Below are 13,346 nucleotides of genomic sequence, written 5' to 3'. Positions count from 1 at the left end.
AGAGCACAGTGGTGCTCAACATGGGTGCTAGGGGGGCCCCTCCCACTCTGCCTGCAGGGTGTCAGTGTGCCTGTCCCTCCCCTCTGCCGATGCCTCTGATACTGCTGTTTCCTTCCTTATAAGGGGTGCACTGTCTAGGCGGCCGTGTGGAGGCTGCTGGGATTCCATTTCAAGCTTTCACTTTCAGATTGTGTAGGAGCCAGAGAAGGGTGAATGCTATTTAAGGGAAAATTAGGAGAATCCCAGGGATCCCACCCTGGTGAGACACCCCTCCATGAGTGCCGAATTCTGCCTGTCTACTCTTTTGGGAACCATCTTCTCTGAGCCATGTGGCTCCCTTGGCACCCAGCAGGGCTCCTGAGAAGTTAACAGCAGGTGCTAACCCTATAAGAAGATTTGGGGAAGCACTGAAACTTCTCAAGTTCGAAGGGACGCCCTAGAGGCCCCATCAGTTCAAAGCAGGTATGTCAGTTTTGAAGACATGTTTCTTTTAAGAAAAGAAAGTGGGGAGCAGCTAGCTGTAAGGAGGACCTGAGAATGTGGTGGCGCTTGGGTGGGGTGGGAGGTGGCACAGGAAATGGTGCAGCTCTAAGAGGACCCAGCACAACCTCACTGAAGATTGTACTTCACTTATTTTAATAATGTGTCTGTAACATCCTGAGGCAGGGCCCTGTTCTAGAATTTTAGGTAGTGACTCTTCAAATATAATTCATATATTTCTCATTCCGAACTTGGTTGGGAGGTGCTGATACTATTCCCAATTTTCTGTGGGGAAAGTGAGGCAAGAAGGTTAAGAGACTTGATGAAGATGGTCACACAGAGTGGCTGAGTCTAGAGATGACCTCAGAGTCAGCCCCAGAATCTGTCCTCCCAGGACCATCTCCTGCCTGCCCCCAACCCCAGCCAGCATGTGGTTTGAGGGTGTTTTCTCTGAGCAGGACTCATTTCCCTTCTCTGCTGTTCTGTCTCACTGAGTCCTTCACCCCCACAGAGTTAGTAAGGGGGAGGAAGAAGCCCTTGGTGTGGATCTGACCTGGCTCCTGCTGTTTGGGGCAGGACCTTGTCCTTGGCCCTGGCAGGTCAGGGCTGGGGAGGGACTGACCTTCAGGTGAACTGAACAAGCAGTCAGAGTGGGACAGGGGCCTGTGGGGGGGCCCCAACTCTTTGGGGACAGTGTCGTGTGTCCTGAGGCTTCTCAGGGACACCTGCTCACACTGAGGGGGACAGGACCACAAGCAGGTGCAGGCCTGTCCTTCATGGGGGGCCTGGGTCTGGGCTCTGTCCTGGGAAGTCACCGGGTATGATAATGGGGAGGGGAGGGCGGTTTGCACCCCATGCCCTGGTGCTGGAAATGGAGGGGCCTGGTGTTCTGAGCAGAGTGGGTCTGGGGTGTGGGTTCCACAGGGTGGGAGGGGAAGGATGTTTTCGCCAATAAATCTCATGGTCACTAGAAGCACAGAAGTTTTCAGAGCTCTGAAAGGAGACAGGTCTGTTTGTTATAGAGCAGCCCCGATATTGAACGGGTTCCTGGCTGTGGGTCCTCACCCGCGCGTTTTAAAGGGACTTATGAATACTCCACTACAGACACAAACAAAAGGTTAACAAAAGGTTTATTTACAAGGGAAAAGGAAATAAGGAAAATGTACAACTCAGGGAGAAAATAGGGAAATAAAGTCTGTAATGCGTCCTACCCGATCCGCCGACCTGGAAACCCAAAGGCACTCTCAGAGCTGGCCAGACCAGAGCTGGCCAGAGGCTGCGAGCTGGCGGAGAGCCAAAATGGGGGGGCCCCCAAAGCCCACGTGTATGCCTTTTATATCCACCTGGCTGCTTAAACCCCACCCTCAGGTCCCAGCCACCTTCCCTTTGGTGGTGATGGGATTTGGAGTTCCCAGTGTCTTTGGCTTTGGCCTGGGGTGGGGGTGGAGTCCACAAAGCCTGTATGGAATTAGCTTTGGGACATCCTTTTCCCCCTAACATGTCCTTCTTGGTCTCAGGGCCTGAGGGGTCACCAGGAAGGGCCCTGCTCCTGCTGGTGGGGGTCGCTGAGCCCTGCTCTCCCCACTGAGCCCAGAGCTCCTGGCTGCCCTACTCCTCTGTGTGGGCCTGGCTGCCTCCTGCCCTGTCTCTTCCCAGCCCTGAGGAGATGGCACCCTGCTCCTGCCCCAACTCTGTGCTCTGCCTCCTCCCCTCCCTGCTGCTCCTCTTCCAGCTGCCCCCCAGCGGGTCCCAAGGTAAGTGTGTCCCTCCCTGTTCCTGTGTCTCCCTTGGGTGGGTGGGGCCCAGGGGCTCTGGGAGCTCCTCCTTCAGGAATTGCCTTTGTTCATTTGTCTTAGCATAATGTCTTCAACTTCCATCCATGTTGTTTATATGGCATGATTTTACTTATTTAAAAAAAAAATCTGTGGGTCTCCCTGGTGGTGCAAGGGGTTAAGTCTCAGCATCATCAAGCTATCACCAGCCACTGCAGCAGGAATTTCATTGCTGGCCAGGGAGCTAATCCACATCTCCTAGCAGACCTCTCCTGTCTGCCAGCTGCTCCCCTCAGCAGTCTGTTTCTGTCAGTCTGCCTGTTCTGCTCCTCACTCTGTCTCTGGTGAATCCTCTCAACCCCTCCCCCCACCACCCTGTACCTCTGGCTTACATCTCAGATTCTTGTATGCTTACATAAACAAAAATAAATCTTAAAAAAATCTGAGTAATAGTTCATGATGTGTATGTGTGTATTTATATGTAATGTTACTCTATTTCTTTGAATGAATCTCTTCAAATTGTGGGATATCCATTATGCTTATGTGGTCTTTCCTTATAGATCGCTTAGTTCTTCCAGTGTTTCTTCATTTATCTCTTTTTTCTTCTATTTCAGCCCATTGTTCATTATTATCATCAAGTTACTGATTTGATCTTCCATTTGGTCTATTCTGCTTCAATAGCTTCTCTAGGAGTGAGCAGCTTCTCTGCTAATCTTTTAGAGCCCCCATTTCTGTGATGTTAATTAAAGGCTTCAATTTCTCTTTTCTTTTCACTCATTTTATTTTTCACGTCATTCATTTATTGTTCTGAATTTTATTTTCCTCTTTGATTCACCTTTCAGTGTTTTCTCCATTTCTTTGACTTTCTTTATTATGGCAATTTGAACTCTACTTGATAGTAAGATACGATCTCCCATATCTTTGTAGTTGCATATTGCAGAGTTGGTCTCGTCTTGTGATTTCATGTTCCATTGAGATCTCAAGTTCCTGGGGCTTATATTGCTGCTTTAAATTTTCTATTTTGGGGGCCTCCCTGGTGGCACAGGGGATTAAGTGCAACACTGTGAAGCTGTCTGCAGCCTCTGCAGTGTGAGTTCGATCCCCAGCCTGCCAGGGAGCAAGCCACATAGTGCAGCAGACATCTCCTGGTTTGCCCTCTGCTCCACTCAGCAGTGTACTTCAGTCTATCTGCCTGTTCCGTTCCCCATTCTGTCTCTGCTGAATGCTCTCACCCATCCCCCCCACCCCATCTCTGGCTTGTACCCCGTTCTTGTGTGCATAAATAAATAATTCTTTTAAAAAAATCTTATTTTTGAAAAAATGTGTCTGTAGTGGTAACTTAGAGAGTTGAACTACTTCTAACTTTCCCTCAGTGACCCTGTTGTTGTTGTTGTTATATTTGTAAGTTATGCAGGACTAGAGACCTGATCCTTGAGATGCTGAGTCAGAGACTGCAGGGCCTGCAGTCATCCAGCCTCTGGGGTGGGTGCTCTGGCTGGGGTGTGTGAGCTCATGTTTGGGGCATTCCTGACACCCGCCTCTCCCAGTCCAGCCCTGAGACTCTGCCCTGTGCACACTGTCCCTGAGCTTCAGGAGGGCGGGACCAGGCCTGAGGGGGAGTGGGGGTGCATCCAGCTCTGTACCTTGTTTCTTTACTGGGGACTTTGTTAGCTGGAAGTGCCCAGTCAGAGCTGTGAGACCCTCTCTGTCAGCTCTCCCTGCCCAGGGTCATGTGCCTGGTTGAGTGACAGCCCCACAGTGTGTGCTGCAGCCTCCCCCACTATGACCACAGCCTCCAGGTGTCTTCTCTGCCTAACTCTTAGTCTGCCTGGTGACTGCTGTATAAGAGTGTCCCTTTTTGTCCCAAGCCTGGTGTTCTCTGGGTGCCCTGTTCATTTATTCACATTGATGATCCTCTGTGCAATGAAACAAACTTCCTCAGACACCGTCTTAGTCTCCAAAGAATTCCTTTGAAATGCACGTTCTTGGGCACATCCCAACTGGCTGCATCACACCTGGGGTAGGGTCCCTTTACAGTTACAAGCCCTCCTGGAGATTGAGATGCTGAAGGTGAGAACCATGGAGTTAGAGTTTTTTTTTATGGAAGGCCCTGCTATCAGGTACACTCGTGAATGAGGAAGCATCTTTGACATAATTTCTAGACCATAAATTGTGATTAGAAGATCTTTCCAAGTTTCAGAATTGTCACTGTTAATTCTTCATGTCAGCTGTCTGCTCATCATGTTACAGAGCAGCCCCGATATTGAACGGGTTCCTGGCTGTGGATCCTCACCCGCGCGCTTAAAAGGGACTTATTAATACTCCACTACAGGCACACACAAAAGGTTAATAAAAAGTTTATTTACAAGGGAAAAGGAAATAAGGAAAATGTACAACTCAGGGAGAAAAAAGGGAAATAAATTCTTTAATGCGTCCTACCCGATCTGACAACCTGGAAACCCAAAGTCACTCTCAGAGCTGGCCGGATGCTGCGCGGAGAGCCAAAATGGGGAGCCTCCAAAGCCCACGTGTCTGCCTTTATATCAACCTGGCTGCTTAACCCCACCCTCAGGTCCCAGCCACCTTCCCTTTGGTGGTGATGGGATTTGGAGTTCCCAGTGTCTTTGGCTTTGGCCTGGGGTGGGGGTGGAGTCCACAAAGCCTGTATGGAATTAGCTTTAGGACATCCTGTTCCCCCTAACAATCAGACACCTTCCCTCAGCCTGCCTGGGCCTCCCCCAGTGATGGTGTGTGTTCCCTGATATGACTGTGTCTCTCAGCCTTTCTAACGCCCATGTCTGCGTTCACAGAGATGTTCCATGTGTTTGGCCCCTCAAAGCCCACAGTGGCAGAGCTGGGTGAGGACGCCACACTGCTCTGCTTCCTGTACCCAGTAATGAGTGCAGAGAACATGGAGTTGAGGTGGGTCCGGTCCAATAGCCTGGAGCCAGTGTTCATCTATCAAGACCGACAGGAACGACATGAGGAGCTGATGGCCCAGTACGCAGGGCGGACCTCACTGGTGGGGGAATTCCTCCATGAGGGGAAGGCTGCTGTTACCATCCACAAGGTCCAGGCTGCTGACAATGGGCTGTACACCTGCTTCTTCAGCAACGGAGTCTTCAGTGACCAAGCCAGCTTGGAGCTGCAGGTGGCAGGTTGGTCACATGTTAAATATCTCAAGAATCCTGGAGTTTTGGAATTGGGGGGGGAAGTAAGGGCAATGCAATTTAGTTTTTCATTTCATTTATGAGTAAGAAAAGGCTTATTAATTCATGTTTTATGAAATGTTAATATACAGGGTACCTACTACATGTCTGGCCCTGTTCTAAACTCTTGGACACAAAAGCAAATCTAATAAAGTTCTTCACCCGTGAGTGTATATTTGTAGTGGGAGATAGAGCAATCGTAATAAATAACCAGGGCATAAATGACTTTTCGAAGTGAGAAGTGATGAGGACAGGAAGCTAAATGGAGCGAGGAGATGGGTCAGCAATGTGGGGCTGAGGCTGAGGGGAGGTTGCAGTAATAAATAGTAGCTCAGGCTGGTGCCATGGGAGCAAAGACTCCAGGGAATTGGGATCATAGCTAAGTAGATATCTGATGTGTGGGTGTTCCTTTCTCCCCAGTTTTATAGACAGATAATTAATATGTATCATATGTAATGAGAGGCATACAGCATAATGACTGACTTATATATACAGTGAAGTGATGGCCACAATAGGTTAAGTCACATCTGTCTGCTATTATAGGTTTAATAAAAAGAAGAAATAAAAGCAGAAAGGAGAAAATATCCTCATTGTACAGAAAAAATTCTTTGGAGTTTGTCCTTTAACAACTTCCCTACATGTCACACAGCAATGTTGGCTACAGGCATGTTGTACATTACAGGGAAGGGAATTCCTACGTGGAGGCACAGCCCGTGTGAATGACCTGGGGGGAGCGTGTGTTTGGTGTGTGATCTGCTCACATGGAGTCCTCATGGCTGGTGGGGGAGAGTGAGGGGCAGGATGTTATAAGGTGACAAGACTGTCATGAAAAGATGTTGTGAGTACATACTGGAGAGGTCGAGGGTGGCTGATGAATGCTCCCAAAGGTAATCATAAAAACCTCCATAGGATGTAGTTATTTGAGCTGGGATGCCATTTTATCTAACAAATTCTATAAAGCCCCTCAAACCAGATGAGGAAATGACAATGGAGGCCCACGGCCTGGTGATCGTGGACAACAGCAGTTAGATTCTTTAGTTTGGGGTGCTGGGCCTTGAGGGTACAGGTGTAAAAAGAGTGAGCACTGCAGAGAGAAGAGGGTTGGGGGAGGAGTCAGTCACAGATGAGGAGTACTGGTGCGCATAATGTGGTGTTTGTACGTGGAGCTGTTGAAAATTTTCATCACAACAGCGCTTAGCATGTGATTCTGGCAGGAGTGGGAAGGACAAGGGGGGGACAGTATCTGGAGTTGTGGCTGCAGTTACGGGGTGGAGAGGGGTCTGGTTCACACAGTGGCGGTGGGTGCACAGGAGGTGCCATCAGTGAGGTTTAGAAATAACCCAATTGAATGAGGAGAATTGGGTCACAGAATTTAAAGTGGAAGAAGGAATTGCGGAGGCTTCCGAGGCTTTGTAGAGTCTGTTTGATATTTAACGTCAGGAGCATTAATAATGTGTATCAGTTGCCTGTCACCATAGTGCTGCTGTGTAACAAAGAACCACAGAAAAAAATCTCTCAGTGGCCTGTAGTAATGGACTTGTACTCACATGGGCTGGTGGAGTTTCAGCTAACCTGGGATGGACTTGACTACTCTCCACTGAACTTGCTCCTACATTATTTGGTCACATGAAAGGTCACCAGGTGGGTCTTGGCTGGGCTTGTTACATGAATGGTCACTGGCTCCAGCTGAGGGAGGGCAGCTTCAGGGGGAAAGGCTGGTGACAGGCCCTGCTCCATGAGCTCATCCTCCAGCACCTGGACTGCGATGTCCTTCCATGGAGATGGCAGAGGGAAGGCTCATGGGCCAGCACTTGAAACCTCTGCTGACTCACATGAGCTGATCTCTCATGAGACACATGAAGTCACATGACTGAACCCAACGTCAGAGTGTGAGTAAAATGTACGTTGTAGAGCGTGAGCTGAATATGAAGAAAATGAAGAATCATGGATATTTTTGTAACCATTTTGCCACAGATGAGGCAAAATCATGAGTTCAGGTGTAGAATTTCGGTGTGAAGAGCATGTGAGGAATCCTGGCAGATGTAACCCACAGGGATGGGGCAAGCAGGGAGGGAGGTGGGAAGGCTGGTGAAGTGATATCTGGAAGTGATGTATGAGGAGACATGAAGTTGAGGGAGAAGAAGCCCTGGGAGAGACTGTGAGATAAGATGGGGTTTTAAGGACTGAACCCTGGGACTGTGCTGCCTTCAAGGAGCAGGTGCAGGGAGAAAAGTCAGGAAAGGGGCTCAGAATGGGGCCAAGTTCCAATAACCCAGAGGGAAGTGACCAACCCAAAATGGAGCTGGTTTCAAGATCAGTCAGGAGTATCCTGACTGAAGGGAGACTGGCTGAGAGGACCTTGGAGACTGGGGTTGACAAATGGGAGACTTTTGTTGCATCATCAAGAACAGAATGGACTAGAAGGAGAAGCTGCACTATGGAGGCTGAGATGTTGGTGAAAAATGAGAAAATGCAGCTGTTTTTGAATTATAAGGTGTACTCTTCTAACAAGAAAACTCTACAAAGATTTGAACATGTTTATATAATTATAAAAATAATAGGAAGAAAGGCAGAGATGAACATGTCAGGTCATCATCTTGCTCCCCCAGGGGTGGTCTCCCCCATACCCCCCGGAATGCACCTTGACAGCCTCCCTGGCATTGTGCACAGGTGGGCCTGCCCCACCTGACTCTCATCTTCCCTCCGCAGGTGTGGGCTCTGCCCCCCAAATGCACATCTCGGGGCCAGAGGAGGATGGGGTGCGCGTGGTGTGCATGGCCTTGGGCTGGTTCCCGGAGCCCCAGGTGCAGTGGAGAGACTCCCGTGGGGAGCAGTTCCTGGAGTTCTCCGTGATCCAGGCCCAGGACACTGAGGGGCTATTCAGCGTAGAGGCTGCTCTGGTGGTGAGAGACAGCTCTGTGGGGAGCGTGACCTGCTCCATCCTCAACCCCATCCTGGGCCAGGAGAAAGCCATGGCCATTGTCATCCCAGGTCAGAGCTACTCTCCCCTCCCTACTCCCTGCAGGGTCAGAGGGAGGGGCCAGCATCCTCAGGTGAGCTGGGCTGGCCTGGCCTGGGCTGTGTCTTGATGGGATTTCTGTGGGGTCTCTGTCTGCAGAGCCCTTCTACCCCCGGGCCTCTCCCTGGAAGCCGGCTTTCCAGGTGATCCTGCCCTTGCTGCTGCTCCTGCTCCTGGGGGCTTCCTGGTACACCCAGAGAGAACATTCCACACAGATGCGGGAGCTGCAGGAACAGGGGAATCTGGGCCAGGCTAAGGAGCGGGACCTACAGACAAAGGAGGAGGCCCTGAAGGACACAGGTAAGGCAGACAGGGGCCAGGCTGTTGAGCAAGGCAGTGGGTGCTGAACGGGACAAGCTGACACCAGAGCCAGAGCCCAGGGTCCCTCTGCAGCAATATCAGAGCAGATGCTAGCCCCAGAGGGGACAGTGAAGCTTGGAGGCTCATGTTTGTCTGAATGTGGAACTTCTAGGACTCAGAGAGATTCATTTTTGTGTCTTCTCTGGGCACAAACTTTGTTCTTGGGACAGTTTATGCTTATATTTTTAATTCTCTTTCAGGTGAACTCCAGGCAATTCTAGGTAAGCTCTGCTCTCCCTCCTGAACTCTGTGTCCCCATCATAGGAGACATTCTGGTTCTTAGCTCACCTGTGTCCTGTGTTGTCTTTCAGACCAGAGGAAGGCAGCTTACCTGGCTGGTGAGTGATGCTCCAGGTGTCCTGGGTCCCTGTCCCCTGTGCTCAGGGGTCCCTCCCCTTGGCTGTCTCAGCACAGACATGTGGAACCTTCCTTGGGGTGGAAGTGGGGGCTGGTACAAGGCAGGACCCTGCTGCATGGGCTCTCCGGATTTGGGTGCTGCTTTCCCCCCATTCTTGGGGTCCTGGTGGGTGATGACCCTTGGAGTCTCCTGCATCCTTGTCTCATTCCAACCCTGACTTTCCCACCATGGTGCTGGCTTTCTAGTCCTCAATGTATCTCGTTCTTGGTCATCACCTGGAAGTAAAGCCAGCGGCTCTGGGTTTTGATAAGTAAATGGACTCCTGGAGTTTAGGAGTGTGACCTTCTCCCGCCGTTTTTCCCCAAACAACCCCAAGGAAAGTCTGTTCTCTCTGCTCCTGAAGATGCTGATCAGTAGTGCTGGGAGAGGACAGGGTGACCTTGCATGGGAGGGAGTGGGGGGACTTTCCCTCTCCCAGAGAGTGTTTATCACTAGAAATACTGCATTGGAGGAAGATGGGCCATTTCTACTCTGGAGCTGGTGTGATGTTCATGTAGTTTTTATTTCATCTTCACATTAATTTCCAAGGAAATACTGAATGTAATAATTATGGAATAATATCTCCATTAAAAAATATCTTCCCATGTACTGTTTTTGATCCTGTGTAGCAACACTGAGTAGCAGGTGAAGCAGGGGCTTTGAAGTCACTGAGGCCCAGAACTGCTCAGTGACTTGCCCGAAGCCCCACAGCAGCAGCAGGCAGGGCTGTCAGTCTGTCCTGCAGGCTCCTGACCTGAGCCAGGGAATTTCCCACCACCCCCTGCTGTCTGCACAGGGCAGGAGGTCATGACCTCTCAGCCTCTCCCCTCCACCCCTCAGAGAATCTCACCTGCAGAACAGGGGGAGACCAAGACCCTTGGATCACTAGAGCAACTGGTTGTGCTGAGGTCTCATCTGTGTGTTCCCTTTCAGCCTGGAGGAAGGCCCAGCTGTACGCAGGTGAGTGGCCCTGAGGGTCCTGGGGCTCCCTCCCACCCTCCCCTCTGTCCCTTCTCTATCAGGGACCCCCACCAGTAAGGACCTGGGGCCCCTTGTCTTCCTTCACTCCGGAGGCTCCATCTGAGAACAACAGGGCCCTCCTTGTGAACATAGACCTGACTCCACCTGCCCTGTCCTCCCTACAGGTCATGTGGGGTCAGGACACCCTCTGACCCCCTGTCAACTGGTCTTCTCTTGTGGGTGAGGACTGAGGGGGTCAGTGTGAGGAGAGGCTGCAGCAGGGACAAGTGTGTGGTTCAGGATTTTACTGATGTCTCGAAAATTCCAGACATCCTACTTCCTGCTTCGGAGTTAGGTCTTCCTAAGGGGTGCTGGGTTATGGATCCTTCTGGATCCCAAAGCCCAGTCCTATTTTGGATCTAGTTTTTGTTTCCTGTTTCCTCTTGATTCTCTGTCTTCTCATGCATGCTCTGATTCATGTCCAAGCTGTCTTTTCCTTCTAATCCCTTGTGGGTGCTGAGGAATCAGTTGTTTAGGGGAGGTGTTCTGAATCTGGGTCAGAGCTTCTGGGTGTTTATGACTCCTGACAGAGGCCTGTGAACATTCTGAAATTGCTGTAAAATCCAGTTTGTGTGTGTGTGTGTGTGTATCTTTTTTGTCTTTGTAACAAGATAAACAATGTATGATTTTCAGAACCATCATTTTTTTAAGGAGAATTCTGTCTGACAGTCTCATGGTTGCTATTATTTAGTTTTTTTGTTTTTTTTTTTTTAAGAGGCAACTATGTAGACTGGAAAAGAACAAACCTAAATTGGTTATAATCAATTTCCAAAGAATAGGGGGGAAATTTGAAAGAAAAGTCTAAATAGAGATAGAGAGGGGAAGGAAGGAGAGGGGTGTGTGGGAGAAGAGCCTTCTAGAGGTTTTGGGCACAGTCACCAGTTTGAATCTGTGCTGTGCAGACGCTGTGCAAGGCTTGGGAAAGAAACACAGTGGGTCCTTTGAAGTACTTCAGATAAACTTACAGTTTGAAAACCATTATTGAGGCGACCATCTAATTGTGTTCCCTCTCACATTAGCTCCCCTCGTAACCCCAGGGCAGGGTCTGCGCTGGGTCCTGTAGGGAAGGTCAGAGATGCTGGTGAAGGGCGATCTGAGCCTCCTGAGCCTGAGTCACAAGGCCTTTCCCTGCGCAGGGGTTTGTTCATGGTCTTGGACACAGACCCTGAGACACAGAGAGGGGCTTTGTAGGGGAGGGACCTGGGGACCAGGAGTGTGAGGACCCTCCTGAGAGTCTCCCTGGTTCCCCTGGAGTTCATTTCCACACAGTGAGGATCATAGCATCGTCTTTACCATCATTCCAGCTTCTGCTGAGTTCATGTCTCATGCATTTTAACATAAACTTTCCTTTGGCGTGCAAAAACAATGCTGTGTTTGAATGAAACACCATGAATACACTAGAATCCACATTTTGATATTGACAGATTCATAGATGGATACATGTGTGTTCTCGTATTATTTGTGAAATTTAACAAAAATTTTTTACTTAAAGTTTTGCTACAAAAATTAACTGACTAGCGCAGTCAGTGCACACACAGTCCTGGGCACTCTGTGTCTCACATTAAATGTCACTGGATTTTCTACATTTGTTCCTGCTGTTCCTGTTCTTATTCTCCTCCACTCCCTCATTTTTATTGTTGTATGAAGAAGTGTGGTGTAGAGCATTATAGCGCATGTCAGCTAATCTCTCAGGAAAAACAAGTAAATTTAAAATCTCCCTTTTTTAGAAGAGGTCACATATCTGCCACCCAATCATTGCATGTGATCTTGTTTCTTATCAAGCAAAGATGGAAATGTCAGTTTCTCTGAGTGAGCTTGTGCAGGTGTGGCTAGTGTCACACATTTACTCACCATGTGCACAAGAAGATTTTGTTCCTTATCCTATAGATGTGGATCCTGGATTCTCCTCTCTCCCCCTCTCTCCTCACACGGTTGGAAAACTCACGCTCTTCCCTGATGGCCTCAGAGTCTTGCTTTGTTTGATCTGAGTGTTGGGGAATGACCTGCTTCCTCCTTCCCAGGCAAGTGTGGGGTGGGGGATGACATGGCCTAGGGGTTCTTGGGGGCCTGTGCTCCCCTTTCAGTCATTTCAGGGCTTCCCTGGGGCCACTGGTCTATGATCCTGTGTGGCACATGCTGAGAGGGGCAGGCACATCCCGTTGGGTCATTAGAGATTGTGGGTGATCCTCCCCCTGCAGCAGAGTCAGGGGTCTGGGTCTGTCTCTGGTCAGCAAGTTGATGAACATTCTGGTGCCTTCCTCCTGTCCCATGTCCTTGTCCTCTTCTCCTCACCCGTCCTTCCCTCCCTTCCTATTCTCCAGGCCCCTCTTTCTCCCTCCATCTTCCCCCACAGCATTGACACTTCAGGGTCCTCATCTCTCCACATGCATCATGGGTTCCTCATGCTCCCTCTAGACCCTCCCCTGCCAGGCTCCTGCTCACAACTCCTGGGCCTCCCACATGGGGCATCAGAGCTCCAGCTGCTGCTGACACATGTATCTACACCCTGAGCAGCGTCACCCACAGTTTATCATTTCACACGCCTGCAGGGCAGACACCTGAGACCATGTCCTGGGACTAACTCCAGGGTCTGGCAGCTCCTTCCTTCTAGGAGCCCCTTCCTCTCCCAGGATCTAGGGCCCCCTGCATTGACTGGGGACCCCTATTCTCTGTCTACACAGCCTGCCGTGCAACCTCTTTATGGCCCTGCTGCCGTCACCATGTGACTGTCTCTGAGCACAGGTGCAGGGTCACGGCTGTTAAGGATCATGTGATTGGCCCCTCCTGATGATCCTTAGTAATGTCCCTGTTTCCAGGTCCCCATCACTGTCCTGCCTGCAGATTTCTCTTTCTTCTGCTAAGGACACATGTTTACAGGGTCTTGAGATTAGGACATGGACATCTCTGGAGCCATTCATTTACTTATGGAAGTTTTTCTTGGAAGCTTCCAACTCTCTGATCTATTCTTGAAGGAATCAAATGAGTGCATCTAATGCTTCTGTGTTTGTCTCTCTGCAGATGATTTTGTCCCCACAGTCTATGTTAATGTGCGGAGATGTCACTAGTGTTTGGTCCTCTCAGTGTGTGTC

The 13,346-nt window shown here is 49.9% G+C and overlaps 1 protein-coding gene across 1 annotated transcript; it reads left to right on the top strand.

Moving 5' to 3' along the window:
• Positions 1–5,046: 5,046 nt before the first annotated feature.
• Positions 5,047–12,272, top strand: LOC119251367 (butyrophilin-like protein 1). The gene is made up of 7 exons (XM_037518681.2): positions 5,047–5,410; positions 8,171–8,452; positions 8,580–8,780; positions 9,041–9,061; positions 9,152–9,178; positions 10,171–10,197; positions 12,145–12,272. Exons 1-7 carry the CDS (start codon positions 5,047–5,049, stop codon positions 12,243–12,245), a joined length of 1,023 nt encoding a protein of 340 aa, XP_037374578.2. The 3' UTR covers positions 12,246–12,272.
• Positions 12,273–13,346: the final 1,074 nt, after the last annotated feature.

This window comes from Talpa occidentalis, unplaced genomic scaffold (assembly GCF_014898055.3).
Source record: "Talpa occidentalis isolate TD23 unplaced genomic scaffold, MPIMG_talOcc4v2.1 talOcc4.2, whole genome shotgun sequence".
Lineage (NCBI taxonomy): Eukaryota > Metazoa > Chordata > Mammalia > Eulipotyphla > Talpidae > Talpa > Talpa occidentalis.
The sequence above is the reverse complement of the archived record's forward strand: the minus strand, read 5'-3'. Positions and strand labels throughout refer to the sequence as shown.